At 38.4% G+C, this 16,032-nt stretch overlaps 2 protein-coding genes across 2 annotated transcripts in view; both read left to right on the top strand.

Annotated features, from left to right (window-relative positions):
* LOC443731 (TCR VDJC BV5 BJ1) overlaps positions 1–16,032 on the top strand; it is a 188,089-nt gene that overhangs the window by 28,411 nt on the left and 143,646 nt on the right.
* On the top strand, positions 5,520–7,340 carry LOC108695984 (trypsin). The gene is made up of 5 exons (XM_018224943.2): positions 5,520–5,598; positions 5,775–5,925; positions 6,276–6,529; positions 6,808–6,944; positions 7,111–7,340. The coding sequence occupies exons 1-5, from the start codon at positions 5,559–5,561 to the stop codon at positions 7,258–7,260; spliced, it is 732 nt and encodes a 243-aa protein (XP_018080432.1). The 5' UTR covers positions 5,520–5,558; the 3' UTR covers positions 7,261–7,340.

The following is a 16,032-nucleotide window of genomic DNA, read 5'->3' as shown; positions in this document are numbered from 1 at the left end:
TTAAATTAAAAAAAAGGAATCCTTTCAAACAAAAATCCAGATCTTACAGATAAAATTATCTGTTACAAAAACCCTAATGTTACTGGCAATATCAGCATTTTCAAGAAAATTCCCAGAGAAATATCCTTTCTGACCATACAGTGATAGAGATATGACTCAAAACTGTTCATCTTCCATTTCTATTGTTGAATTTGTCTATAAAGATTCTCATTCATGCCGGTCATGAGATACAGTATCTAGTAGACTTTAAAACTTTAAGGGGGGAATTGACAAAAGTGGAGAGAGACCATTTTTGGAGTAAAAGTGGTGGTAAACTGGTTTAAAATACTTTCTTCATATTCACAAACAGAAATCCGCCTAAATTCCCACTCAACCACCACTTTTAATTTTTAGTGAAAGAAAGACAGTTTACAGACACTTTTATGAATTTTTCTTTCAAACAACATAAAAATGACATTTTAAACAATATTTTTCTCCCAACATTTTAAAACATGGAGTAAAGCTCATTGTAACTCTTCCCCATGTGTCAGATCAAGTCTAAAATAATTTGCTCTGCTTTGGTTCTCCCAATATTCATTTCACACCTCTTGCAGGTGCCCCATTGTTGAATTAGCATATTAATAGGGATCAGTATTTTATAGGCAGGGCACAATTTTGTGTCTAATCCTATAGGTGTAAAAGCCTCAATAGTAAAACACTAGTGATGGGCGTTTCGCTTCGCCGAAAAATTCGCGAATTTCGCGAAACGGCGAAAAATTCGCGAAACGGCGCCGGCGTCTCGTTTTTGACGCCAGCGCCCGTTTTTTTCCGCGAATTTGCGCCTGCCGATTAAATTCGTCCATCACTATAAAACACTGAGTAAACAAAAAAAGTGTATTTTATAAAATTTGATATGTAAAAAGTTTTTAACTCACACTTGCATTATTTTACTAATTTGAGGCAATATTAGCAATTTGAGTGAATATATTATCTAAATATTATCCCAGCCATTTTTTTAGTTTTAGCAGCACTTAGACACGTGACCTAAAACATATTTCTGATACAAATCTGTATATTTTTATATTTAGAGCCTTATATCTTGTTACAGAATTGGAATTACCCAATGTCGGTAGATTTAGAAATCCCAGGTTATCCTGAAAAATGATGTATACTTTTCCTAGGTAAAATAAACCCCCTCCTCTGGAAATTCCAATTTGTTGACTGACTGACAGGTTTAGTAAGAGCTAAAGACAAATTCAGAAAAAATGTCATTAAAATGTTGTGCGAAAGACAAAATTTGAAAACTGTTTGTTTAAAAGACAAATTCACAAAAGTGGAGATAGAGGTTTGTGAATTTGGTGGGAAATCCAACATTCTTATCTTCATCTTTTATTTTGTCACAATATTAACACTTTTGTGAATTCACCACTTTTCTTGAAAAAGTTTTAATCCACACCCGAGCGGCTTCTTCAGATGAGAGATGTGAAAACGTTTTCAAGAAAGCTTTAAAAGTCCAGTTGCCCTTTGACTTTATTCTACTACATTCTGTCTATTGTAGAATTATATATTATTTGAGATTTAATTCAAATATTCTTATTGGTTAAATTCTATTAAGAATGTTTATTCGGTTTCTTAAGGAAAGAAGTGACGTTCGATATATTCCTACATTGTTACTATACATCTATATATAAGTATCTATATATAGTACATCTGAGTATATTAACTGAATATTACAGTTTCATCATTTTTAATGTAGTAATATTGTGTGGAACAGTTACCTAAGTATATGTCCTAGTCACTTGTGCCGGTAAAAAATTATTTTTTGTATTACTAAAATTATTATACAATCGTCACTTCTATTGTCCACTATAAATAAATCATCTCAGTATCTTCTAATGGAATGTAAATAGAATCAATTCACCTATAAAAAGATCCAGAATTTGACAAGTATTGTAAAGATAAAGATGTAGAGCAGGCGTAGCTCTTCTTCAGGACAATCACTTAAATCATTCAGAACACAATAAACCATAAAAAAACAGCCAATGGAACTATACCTGTAAATCATTCCTTGTTCTATAGGCTTAATGGCAGCTAGAAGCTACTTAATTGGCTTGGGCTTAAAATCTCCGCGCTTTCTCACTACAGCACCTGAGTTAAGGGTAAGTGCACCATGGTCTTACTACTCAGTCTACTCAGTTTGCTGCAGGATCTGATTTTAAATGCACTACAGACTTAGGGGAATATTTATCAAAGAGTTAAGTTAAAGTTCACCACAGTCCTCTAGAGTGAAATTCTGCCACTCTCCATTCATTTCTATGGGATTTTTAAAAGAGTATTTATCAATGGGTGAAAGTGAAAGTTCATCCTTCGATAAATATGGCATTCAAAATCCCATAGAAATGAATGGAGAGTGGCGGAATTTCACTCTAGAGGACTGTGGTGAACTTTAACTTAACTCTTTGATAAATATACCCCTTAGAATGCTAATAGACAGTGTAGGACTCCCTTACAATGTGTAGTCTTGACCTGGCACGTGAGCTTACATATTTTGGCCAAAGTGTGGTACTAACACCTGATTTTTTGTAATAATTATTTTTAAAGGCAAACCATGCCTGGCAATCTCTTCCTTCTTTTTGTATAGAAATAATGGCTTTATTGTTCCTAGCAGTTGGTCAACTCCAAAATGTGGGTTAGACTGAGTACTGGCAATTTCTTTCTTTGTTTCATGCATTTTTTTGTGCTTCACGTTTTAACATTGATAAAATCGAGTTATGTCTTTTCATTTCCCCAAAACGCCCTTAGTTGCATTTAAAAAAAGCTTTTTTTTTTAATTCAAATATCCTGTGCTTTTGTTTTGGAGTTAAGTATCTGCCACAAAACACACAAATGACAAAGATGGATATTTATGGCCTACATTGCCCAAAGATTTATAATGAGTAAGGAAGAGCTAAAAGTTAAAAACAGATAAAATAATTCCATATTAACAATGGAAATGGACGAACCATTAAATAATCAGTTTTTAAATAGAATTAGAAGGATTAAACTGACTGAAAAACACCTCCCATGGATAAAATGGTTAAAAAATGGTTAAATGATCTACAATTTGAAATTACAACATGTATGTTAATATATTAATTTTAAACAATTAATTAACACTTTTCTGCAAAAAATGGTTGTCTTAAATATGGACATAAGCTTCCCAAAGTTTGACATGATCTTTAAAACTGCAAAGTAACAAATACATTCTGGAAGACACAGAGACTTATAGTAACGGTAACACCAGGACCCAAGTGTCTTTGACGTCACAACTAACCACACTCAATATTAATAACTACAGTGTTAGAAAATATGTCGTCAATGAAGGACAGATTGAATCTAGAGTAGAATTGAAGAGCAGAATTTCACAAATGTAATGATAAATTCTACACTGCATTTATGTTCAAATGGAAAAGATTTTTGAATTTCATGGATCATATCAATAGAAAAGAGATCCATTATATTATTTATTATTCTACAACAAAGATCTAATTCTTTAAGATCTTCAATAATATGATTTGTAGCACATGTGTTACTAGGCTTTTTCTTACTTGTTTTATCCTCTTGCATTTACTTATTAACCATTGTATGGATGTTTATTATACTTTCAATTTTACTAAATACAGTATCTTTCAGGCAATGGTATTATATTGTTAATGAATTTATTTAATAAAACCTTTATAAATATATCTTGGATGAAAACAAAATGATTATAAATGAAAGATTATGGGGCCGATTCATCAAGCTCGAGTGAAGGATTCGAAGTAAAAAAACTTCGAATTTCGAAGTGTTTTTTGGGCTACTTCGACCATCGAATGGGCTACTTCGACCTTCGACTACGACTATCGAAGGATTCGAACTAAAAATCGTTCGACTATTCGACCATTCGATAGTCGAAGTACTGTCTCTTTAAAAAAAACTTCGACCCCCTAGTTCGGCAGATAAAAGCTACCGAAGTCAATGTTAGCCTATGGGGAAGGTCCCCATAGGCTTTCCTAAGTTTTTTTGATCGAAGGATATTCCTTCGATCGTTGGATTCAAATCCTTCGAATCGTTCGATTCGAAGGATTTAATCGTTCGATCGAAGGAACAATCCTTCGATCGTACGATCGAATTTTCTGCGCTAAATCCTTCGACTTCGATATTCGAAGTCGAAGGATTTCAATTCCTAGTCGAATATCGAGGGTTAATTAACCCTCGATATTCGACCCTTGATAAATCTGCCCCTGATTATTGAAAGTAGTTCTCATCTGGGTTTTGCTTTTATTAGGCTACTCATTAAGGCCTTGGGGGAAGACCATTAAGGGGCCTATTTATTAAATGTTGTTCGAGGTTTTAGAGGGGAAAACTCAAAATTTTAGAGATTTTTTTTACCCCAAAGCTGCTAAAAATCCAAATCCAAAAATACTCCAGCTAAAACCTGTCAAGGTCATGTAGAAGTTAATGGCAGATGTCCCTTTTACAATTTGTTGATGTTGCGATCTGTGTTGGTTTTTGTACCACGTTCTGAAAAAGTCGGGTTTTTCAGATGACAACTCAAAAAAATTCGAATTGTTTTAGGATTTTGTAGAGACTTTTCCCACACCAACTTTTTCGAGCTGATTTAATAATAATTGTGGATGGGAGTTAGGTGGACTTTGTTTTAATTAAAAAAGTTAGATAAATTTGAGTTTTAGTAAACCGTCCATGTTATCACTGACATCATAGTGTCATGCTGTGGGCATTGCAAGGCAATTATACTGTATTCATGCATCTTGCGTGTCCTTTTCACAATTTGTTATGTGTTGTATCAGCAGCAATAACATCAGAACAAACTAATTAACCAATTGGCTGAGTTTGGATGAAAATATTCATGTTGTGGTTGTTTGCTAAGAATAAAGTGTTTCAGTGCATTTCACTAATATGTTCTCTGCTTAGCCAAGTGGGGAGCACAGAAGGAGGGATTATTATTCAAGCCCATTGGTTGCAAGAAGAATCCAGGCTGAGAGAATGACTTCTCTGCTTTCTTTTTGCTGATGATACTTGTGAGCAAGTTATTGAGACATACAATTTTTCTACTTCAGGAAAATCAACAACCATTGCTGTAAAAAAGAACAACTGAATCAAAACATGGAAAACTGGATTCATTTTATGAATGGGGGGCATGCATTCTACTTTTTCCTTGCTATAAACAAGCATCAGCTCCTCGGGTACAGATCTTGTCTGGTAAGAGTACCCATATGTATTTGCATTTCTTATATGAAGAACCCCAAACAAAGTAACACAACTGTGAATTATATTTAAAAAGAAAAAACAGTGAGACTGTAATGGCAATCTGCATGGAAAGAATTTCACAAACACATTCCTGATAAGCCTGAAATCCTCTGGAAAATACAAGATTGTGAGTCCCTCTGTGTCATTCCCATCACCCCCAAGGCCACTCATATGCATACTCTACTTCTATTTATAAATATAGAGGTGAGCTATGAAGGACTGATCTATAGGTTTGGGTATAAATACCAGAAATTTCTCCTGTAGAACATCTACTTGGACACATCTCCACCATGAAACTTCTTCTGATCTGTGTGCTCCTGGGAGCAGCGGGTGAGTCCCTTTGCCAAATGCCTCCTTCTTCTCAACCTCATATTTGACTTTTTTTCTGAGAAATCTTGAGAGCTTCCATTCTTCTACATCTACTGCTATGCGGGTTTCATAAATGACAATATTACTGTGAAGGTAAATATTTAGACAACATAAATGAATGTGACTTCTCTTCCCAGCTGCCTTTGATGATGACAAGATCATTGGAGGTTCCACCTGCGCCAGGAACTCAGTCCCCTACATCGTCTCCCTAAACGCTGGCTACCATTTCTGTGGGGGGTCTCTGCTCAATAACCAGTGGGTTGTGTCTGCTGCTCACTGTTACCAATCGTAAGTATAGAGTCCTACTAACCATCACCATGGGGGTTGACAGTATACTCACATACTCACAGATCCTAAAAAGGGGGGAAATGCATCTATAGAAATCTTTATCATAAATTATTATTATTACATTTAGACTGTATAATGAGTCTCTTCAACTAATTGTTTGTGGGAAATTAGATGTTATTGAAATATATCATTATAAAATATAGAGACAAATGAAGATTCTTTCTGAGTATAATAACCAACAATATTCTTCTTATTTCATATTAAACCCAAGCTTGTTCTCAATTAAAATCTCTTTTCCCTTGTATGTTGAATCTTCTCACCCCATTTTGTAATTCTACTTTCCCTTGAAGGAGCGTCCAGGTCAGGCTTGGGGAACACAACATCGCCCTAAGTGAAGGAACAGAACAATTCATCAACTCTGCCAAGGTCATCAGACACCCCAACTACAACTCCAGGACCATCGACAATGACATCATGTTGATCAAACTTGCCTCTCCTGCCTCCCTTAACTCCAATGTGAATGCTGTGGCTCTGCCTTCTAGTTGTGCCGCCGCTGGTTCCAGCTGCCTGATCTCTGGCTGGGGCAACACTTCCACCAGTGGCTGTAAGTTATCAGGACAAGTCATGTAGATTCTGTAATGAACAAATACCAATTTCTGTTGGTCAGGAATAATTATACTGCAGTGTAAGAATCTGGCCCTGAACCTCCAACTCCAGCCACAGTCTGTGTGAGGTCAGATTGCACATAGATAGATTATTGTTATTGCTGATCCACTAGTGTCAGGTACCATGTCTACTATTAAGCTCAGTATCTATTTGGTAAATGTGTGATTCTCAGATATTTATTCCATAAATATTTAATATCTACATTTTTATTTTCAGCCAATTACCCCAACCTCCTGCAGTGCTTGAGTGCCCCCATCCTGACTACCGCCCAATGTACAGGTGCCTACCCCGGTCAGATCACCAACAACATGTTCTGCGCTGGATTCTTGGAGGGTGGCAAGGACTCCTGCCAGGTAACTCACCCCATTCCCTTGACGCCCCAACATGGAATTCTCCTAATTGGGTAATATTTTTAGAGTGCCCCACCATCATCACCTATCTGCCCGAGGATTCATCTTCCATAAGATGTACTGCAACTCATTGTGATATCTGTCTAATAACAATCTGTCTTTTCTTTAGGGTGACTCTGGTGGCCCCGTGGTGTGCAATGGACAGCTCCAGGGTATTGTGTCTTGGGGAATTGGATGTGCCCAGAGGAACTATCCTGGTGTCTACACCAAGGTCTGCAACTACAACTCCTGGATCCAGAGCACCATTGCTGCCAACTAAATTTTAACTTATTGGAAAGTCTCAGTTTTGGTTCTGATTCTATGGCACAAACAGGATTTTCAAATAAATATTTTATTTAACAAGTGGGCTGTCAGATCATTTATTGTTGGGTCTTTCCTAGATAATCAGGGGCATCACTCAGAACCTCCAGGAATGTCCATTTGTACTGACATAAAAGGAATTTGTGTTAATTTCTGTAGCTCTCTTGCATTTGGACCTACAACCACAAACACAAAGAAACCACATTAGTAGTATTAGTAATGTAGTGACATTTTCATTGTGCTGGAGACATTCTGGTAGCAAAAATGTCTATAGACAAATACAAGAGTCCTCTGTACTCAACCCATTATCAATATATTTAAGACAGAGACATTTTGTGCTACTGCTACTGAAAAATGCCTTACCCTTTAAACAACACAGGGATTGTTTGTCCATATATTGCAATATATTTAATAATAAACTCATCCCATATCTGGCCAGTCCTACACTCAATTTTATCTGATTCATTAAGAATTCAATTGCTTCATTATACATTTTACAAAGGGATTAAGTTTTACCTGCAACTTAACTTGCTGCTTTCAAAGTAAAACTCCCAAACTTGGCTGCCCTTTTATTAGACACCAGTGGGATCACCTGACTATAGCTGGGAGGGGTGGGAGCTAGGGATCTCGCGGACTGTTCGCCCGCGAACTAATTCGCGCGAACATCGACTGTTCGCGTCCGCCGAATGTTGGCGAACGTCGCGCAAAGTTCGCCAATTTGGGTTCGCCTTAGCTGGCGCTTATTTTTGACCTCTCACCCCAGACCAGCAGATACATGGCAGCCAATCAGGAAGCTCTCCCTCCTGGACCACCCCCACACCCCCTGGACCACTCCCCTTCCATATATAAACTGAAGCCCTGCAGCGTTTTTTCATTCTGCCTGTGTGTGCTTGGAAGAGCTAGTGTAGGGAGAGAGCTGTTAGTGATTTGAGGGACAGTTGATAGTAAGTTTGCTGGCTAGTAATCTACTTGATACTGCTCTGTATTGGAGGGACAGAAGTCTGCAGGGATTTGAGGGACATTTTAGGTTAGGTAGCTTTGCTGGCTAGTAATCTACCTTCTACTGCAGTGCTCTGTATGTAGCTGCTGTGGGCACTGATCTCTTCTGATCTCATCTGCTGACTGCTGTAATAACCCAATAGTCCTTGTAAGGACTGCTTTTATTTTCTTTTTTGTTTTTTTACTTTGCTACTATAAGAGCCCAGTGCTATTAGTCTAGCTGTGTTGGGGAGTGGGACTGGTGTGCTACTGTGCTGCTCCTAGTAGTTCAGCAGCACCAACCCGAGTAATTTTTTTTTTTAATATACATATATATATTTTTTTATTTTACTTATCTTACTGTTCTTTAACGTGTCCAGTGCTGTTTGCTGTTCTTCATAGTAGTGCACCAATAGTAGTGCACTTGCAGGCATTATTTGCCCAGTGTGTTCTTCAAACAACTGCCACCTAGCTGTGTGAGCTTGTTCACATTCTGTCTAAATATCAATAATAATACCGTCTCCAGAAACACCACCTGAGTGACGTTTTCCAAGCAGCAATAATATATTCCGTATCCACTGCTGTAGTAGTGTATACGTTGACCTTGCAGACATTGTTTGCCCAGTGTGTTCTTCAAACAACTGCCACCTAGCTGTGTGAGCTTGTTCACATTCTGTCTAAATATCAATAATAATACCGTCTCCAGAAACACCACCTGAGTGACGTTTTCCAAGCAGCAATAATATATTCCGTATCCACTGCTGTAGTATATACGTTGACCTTGCAGGCATTGTTTGCCCAGTGTGTTCTTCAAACAACTGCCACCTAGCTGTGTGAGCTTTTTCACATTCTGTCTAAATAACAATAATAATTCCGTGTCCGTAAACATCACCTGAGTAATGTTTTTACAGCAGCAATAATATATTCCGTATCCACTACTGTATACGTTGCCCTTGCAGGCATTGTTTGCCCAGTCTTTAACCAAGTGCCACCTAGCTGTGTGAGCTTTTTCACATTCCGTGTCCAGAAACATCACCTGAGTGACGTAGTGTGATTTCTGCCCTTTACAGCACAAAACGCAGCGCTGTGTCAACAATGGATTTTTCAGAAACATTTTTGCCCTTGATCCCCCTCTGGCATGCCACTGTCCAGGTCGTTGCACCCTTTAAACAACTTTAAAATCATTTTTCTGGCCAGAAATGTCTTTTCTAGCTTTTAAAATTCGCCTTCCCATTGAAGTCTATGGGGTTCGCGACATTCGCGAACCGTTCGCATTTTTGACGCAAGTTCGCGAATATGTTTGCGAACATTTTTTCCGCCGTTCGCTACATCCCTAGTGGGAGCTACAACATGGAGCTGGTCACTGCTCCTGTAGAACTATAACAAACAAGGGAAAGCAATAGAATTCTTAATGAATCAGATGAAAATTAAGCGTAGGACTGGCCAGATATGGGATGAGTGTGACGTAGTTGTTCAGCTTAAATATATTGCAATATATGGACAAACAATCCCTGTGTTGTTTAAAGGGTAAGGCACTTTTCAGTAGCAGTAGCACAAAATGTCTCTGTCTTAAATATATTGATAATGGGTTGAGTGCAGAGGACTCTTGTATTTGTCTATATATATTTTGTGGTCACAGCCTCCCCCCGCCTAATGGTTTTAAAAATTAGTGGTGAGCACAACTTTCCCTTGTTTGTTATAGCAAAAATGTCTGTCAAAGAGTAATGGGTGAGACATTTTCTCAGCAATATCATACTTGCAATTTATAGATAGACACTCCCACTTTTAGGGGGTTATTAGCTAAAATCCAATCTTATCTGATTTTTCATTGAACAAAGCTTGACCAAACTCCCACCCTCAATTTTGCCTTATTTATCATTAAAATAACTGGAATAAAATTAAAAACTAAAAAAGATTTCGGAAAAACTTGATAAATTCTGGAAAAAACCTGACTCCTGATACGATTTTTGCTGACTTTTCTCCTGAATCGCTTGATTATTTTGGTTATTGCCAGAAAACCCCATATTTTTGGGATTATCAGGCTAAACCCAGTGCAAACTACAATATCTTCAAATTGGAATAGTGACATCTGCCATTGACTTATAAAGGAGCTTGACAGGTCTTGAGATGGCAGATTTTCTAATTCAGGCTTTTTGCAGCATCAGGGTAAATAAATCTCGAAAAATTTAAGTTTTTACTCTAAAAAGGCCGACCAGAAAAATTTGAGTTTTAGTAACTAACCGTTTAATGTCATATTTTGCATGGGGTAGGTAGACAGCACTTTATTTCATCTACTAACTACTCAATGATATAATGGCACACTTGAGAAATGGTTGGAGAAAATAAGCAACTTTATTCCATCCCAGTTATTAACAGAAACATGTTGCCTTAAAGAACTGTCATGCACCAACGGAACCTTTCCAACCAATCAAAAACAGTTTATTAACCAGGCCCACCTCTGTTGACATCTCAGTAGGTGGCCATTTAATCTGATAAACTCCGACTTTAACAACGAGGCCCCAGAGCTTGAACTTTTTCCTCCATTTCAAGACCCTCTAACTTAGGTCTTGGCCTCCCTCCAAATTGCAAATGCTTTCTCTATTGCTTCCTGCAATCCCATGTTGAAAATATCGAGACCAATGTATATTAAATGTAAATTGCAGAAAAGGCCTGGATCCTGTGCTTCCAGCTGGACATGTCGGTAGGTTGTCATGTTGATGGTTCTCACAAATTTGGCCATCCTGAAGTTCAGTTTTCTTCTGGCTGTCTCCAACGGACGCATTTCTGCCATTTGCCAGCAAGGTCTAGGAATGACCTCAGACCAAACAACCAAAATGTCCGGCAAATACTGTCTCATTTCAGTGAGGTCACTTATAATTGCTCTTGTTAGGACCACTGATCTAGTGTGACCTAAATCATTTTCCCCCCAGATGAATTAAGATCAAATGTTGTAAAGACCATTTGTTCAGCATTTGGATAAGGGTCTCCATAAACTGTTTCCATCTGAGGCCCCTTAATCCCATCCAGTTAACAAAGGACATCTCTTTGTTTAAGTCCAAGTTAAGTTTGTATGGCTGCTTCCGGCCCTCCTATATGAGTGGCCAATTATCCATATTATTATGACCTGTAAAATGATACAAACTCGCTAAATCTCGCGTAAATCTAAAATCTCTCCGATGCCCATCTACCAATGCATTTTATCATGGCATCAGGAAGCCCCCATAAAGCGGCCTGTGTTGCTGCCCCTATCTGGAAGGAGTGTGATTGGTATAAACCTGAGGCTGTTTGTAATTCCTCTGGCCTCTTATTTGCAATACCCTTATTTACAATACCCTTATTTGCAATACCCTTATTTGCAATACCCTTCATGATCTACCCTGGTCTCTTAGTGATGTCTGTCTGGCCTGACAGCCTCAAAAAGAATGAGATTCTCACTAGTGATGAGGGTATAAATTCGCCAGGTGCGAATTAGCGGCTAATTCCGCATTTCGCCACCAGTGAATAAATTCGCAAAACTGGCGCTAAAATTTTGAGGCTCGTCAGAAAAAACGATTGCGTCAAAACCATTGTGTGCAAACATTATTCAGACGCCCATTGACATTAACGCCAGCATCAAAATCGACGCAAGCATCAAAATGGATGTGGGGCTCAAAATTCATGCTTTGCAAATTTTCATAGTTTCACGAATTTCCCTGGAAATGTGCGGATTTTTTGGCGAAACGGGACAAATTCGCCCATCCCTAATTCTCACCAATTTGCTCCTGATCGTGGCTGCTGAGTGCTGAGCATGATAATGTTCCAACACAAACAAAAGTATTAAGTCATTGTCACTTAAATTACTTTTAATAAGATTTACTATGGAGGCCAGAGTAGACTGCAGACATACTCTGGACATGGTGTCCTTTCTGCTTCCACATCTCCTGGCAGCTCCCGAAAAGCCTCTAACTGGAATTGAGATAAGAAATCAGCTCATTTGTTATCCTTCCCTGGTAGGTGCTTTGCTTTAATGTTCATATTCAGCTGCAGGGTTCTTAGTACAAAATGATGTGTCCCCCCAAATATCCATAGCTACTACTTTTAGTAAAAATTGTAGCAATACTAAGTTCTTAGTTATGCTTCCATTCATCAGGCCATGGTATGATAACCTCCAAAAAATGCAGTTCCAAATTGTGTGCAAATGAGGACCTCCTTTATATCACAAGTTATCCTAATGTGAGAATAGGGGGTAGAATGACCTTCAGTTAATGCTGCCAACCTCCTATTGAACACTCTCCCCATGGGCCTAACCAGAGAGGCAAAACTGAGATGCCCAATAAGAGACTGCAGTTGTTTAAGAGTGATTTACTCAAGGACCAAAGCTGAATCAACTAAACTGTCTCTAGGCCGGCAGAACCCAATTGCTACTCTGCCAATTTCTATGCCCAGGAATGTGATAGTAGTTGTTGGGGCTATTGTTTTATACTGAGCTAATGTACTGGCTAGTCAAATAGAAGTGTTCAATCATTTCTGGCAGTGCTGTGAATTACTGGGACCAACAACAAACAAAAAATCATCCAGGTAGTAAATAACCAGGTCCAAACCTGTCTCTTTACTCACTACCCACTCAACAAAAGATGAAAACATTTCTACAGACAGGACAGTGAACAGACCATAGGCAGGGACGTAAAAATAACCATCAAAATGGAAGCCCAGTCATCTAAATCACTGCGGGTGAATGGGAAGAAATCTAAAGGCCGATTCAATATCTGTTTTTGACATTAGTGTAACTGGGCCACATTTGTTGAGCAAAGATAATGCAGATTCAAATGATGTATATGATACACAACATAATTCTCTATCAATTCCATCATTGATTGAGAGGCCAATTGGATAGGATAATAATGTATAAGGTGATATGAATTAGATTCCTTTTTAGGTACTAGCCCAAGTGACTAAGATTGAATATTAGTGCCTCAATAAATGGCCCTTGAACTCTGCCCAATGCTATTTCTATAAAAAAAATTCCCGCACAATCGCTGGATTCATTTGGACTGACTTAAAGTTATTGGGTATAATTTCAGAGAATCTTGTTTCATCACATGGAGGGAACAGTGTGTGAACCAGATGGGGACATAGCAGGCCACCCCCGCTCCCCACATATCCTGAAGCTCCCCCTTTCTTTGAACTTCTTCAGTTACCGCTGCAAAACATACTGACAAAAGCCGCTCTTGCGCTGCCTTTTATACTCAGACGGCCTCAAAGGCTATGGGCAGTTGGGGGCAATTCCTTGGTTATGTCATTATCAATGAAACAGATAAAAGCCCTGGAGTTGATTTGAGGGGGGGGGTGTATGTGGAACAGACAACATGAGGACAAAGGAGCTCTCCATGCAGGTGAAACAAGTCCTCCTTAAGCTGCAAAAACAGAAAAAACCCATCCGAGAAATGTCTCCAATATTATGAGAGGCAAAATCTCCAGTTTGGTACATGGTGAGAAAGAAAGAAATCACTGGTGAACTCAGCAACACAAAAAGACCTGGACGTCCACGGAAGACAACAGTGGTGGATGATCTCAGAATCATTTCCATGGGGAAGAGAAAGCCCTTCACAAGAGCCAAACAAGTGAAGAACAGTCTCCAGGAGGTAGAGTCTCCATATCCAAGTCTACCATAAAGAGAAGACTGCATGAAGTAAATACAGAGGCTGCACTGCAAGGTACAAGCCACTCATAAGCATCAACAATACAAAGGCTACATTGGACTTTGCTAAAAACCATCTAAAAAAGCCGCACAGTTCTGGGAAAATATTCTTTGGACAGTTGAAACCAAGATGAAGCTCTAGCAGAATGATGGCAAGAAAAAGTCTCGAGAAGGGTTGGAGAGCTGATGATCCAAAGCATAGCACAGTTGTGTATAAAACATTTGGGGGGCAGTGTGATGGCTTGGGCGTGATTGGCTGCCAGTGGCACTGGGACACTAGTGTTTATCCATCATGTGACACAGAAGCACAAGAATGAATTGTGAGCTCTTCAGAGACACTGTCTGCTCAAATCCAGCTAAATGCACTCACATTGATTGGGAGGCGTCTCATAATGAGCCAAAACATAGAGCCAAAGCAACCCAGGAGTTTAATAAAGCAAAGAAGTGGAATATTGAGCTGATGTGAAGCCAATTGAGCTGCATTTCACTTGTTGAAGACTAAACTTGGGACAGAAAGGCCACAAACAAAGAGCAAGTGAAAGAAGACGCTGCAGTAAAGGCCTGGCAGAGCATTAAACAGGAGCAAACCCACAATCTGCTGATGTCCATGAGTTCAACACTTCAGCCTGTCATTGCCAGCTAAAGGGTTTCTACCAAGTATTAGAAATTAACATTTTATTTTCAGTTTTTTAATTTGTCTAATTATTTTTGGGCCCCTGAAATTAAGTTAATTCTTCACATTTTTATGCAATCTCTTTGTATAACCCACTGAATTACATCTGAAAGTCTGCAGTTCAACTACATCTGAGTTCTTTCATTTAAAATTCATTATGGTCATGTACAGAACCAAAATTAGAAAAAAGTTGTCTCTGTACAAAGATTTACGGAACTAAATGTACCTGTATGTCTGTCTGAAATGGAAACAACTAAAATATGGACATAATAAGGTTCAATAATCCTGTCAGTCATTACACTATAGAAAACTGTGAGCCAGAACCAATGAGACAAGAGATAATATCAGGATGTGACCGCTCAGATTTGCTGGACCATGGAATCAATGAGGGAAGAGATGTAATAAAGTGGTCTCCAATACATGAAATAATGAGATCCTTATAATAAAGAGATACAAGTGATAGAAGAAGACAGGAACCACCAAGTCTTGTTCTACTTCCAATGCTTCAGTCAGGGGAAAAGGAAAATGAATGGATTTTAGGCAAACTGATCATTCATCTGACACCCAACTTCTGAATGAAAACAGAATGAAGAGAAACAGATGCTGAGAGAGGAATAGTGAAGATAAACTTGATTTCTGAAAGTGTACAGAATATTTAATTGATTATATGTGGAAAGTTTCCTATTTCACTATGCAGAAGCTAATATTCAATTTTAATTTTTGCAATAGACCCCCTTTAATGATTGGTCAGGTAAGAGGAAGTTAAAAGGAGGAGGAGGAGGAAAATGAATGGATTTCAGGTAGAAGATTCAGCAGAGGCAAAAGAATAGACTAATTGACTAATAATAATGTATTTCCTCCTTCTCTGATTGCTCTCAACTCTAACACTAACCCATCCCAATTCATCTTTATTTGGTGCATAAAAACCTCATGCCAGGCAGTTTGTCAATCTAAATTGTATCCACAGTGGGAAATAGGACAGAACAGATGGTCAAACTGGAGGACAGACATCAACACTCTAGAATGACTGGAAAATCTAAAGGTTTAGGCTTTACTTGAAACATAAGGAAAATGGATTTTTGATAGTGCCATCAGAAAGCGAAAGGTTAAAGAGGTAGGTAAGCGCCAGGCTTAGTGTAGAAAAAATGGGTGAAACAGGTGACAAGGTATGGAGACAAGGAGCAGGTTTTGGAGCAGAGCAAGATAATTCTATTGATTGTTGCAGAGGTGAAAGAGTGTAAAGTAGATGTGAATGTTCTGCAAGTTAATTTGAGGTTATCAACCAATGTAATGCTGAGTCTAATGAGGTCTATTTTGCACTCCCAGTCCATCATGATACAATGTGCACACTTGTGCAAGATACAAGAAAAAGATTGTGTCAATGTATAGAGTTTTGTACCTTG

This window comes from Xenopus laevis, chromosome 7L (genome assembly GCF_017654675.1).
Source record: "Xenopus laevis strain J_2021 chromosome 7L, Xenopus_laevis_v10.1, whole genome shotgun sequence".
In the NCBI taxonomy this organism is placed as follows: domain Eukaryota; kingdom Metazoa; phylum Chordata; class Amphibia; order Anura; family Pipidae; genus Xenopus; species Xenopus laevis.
This window is presented reverse-complemented; position numbering and strand designations above follow the sequence as displayed.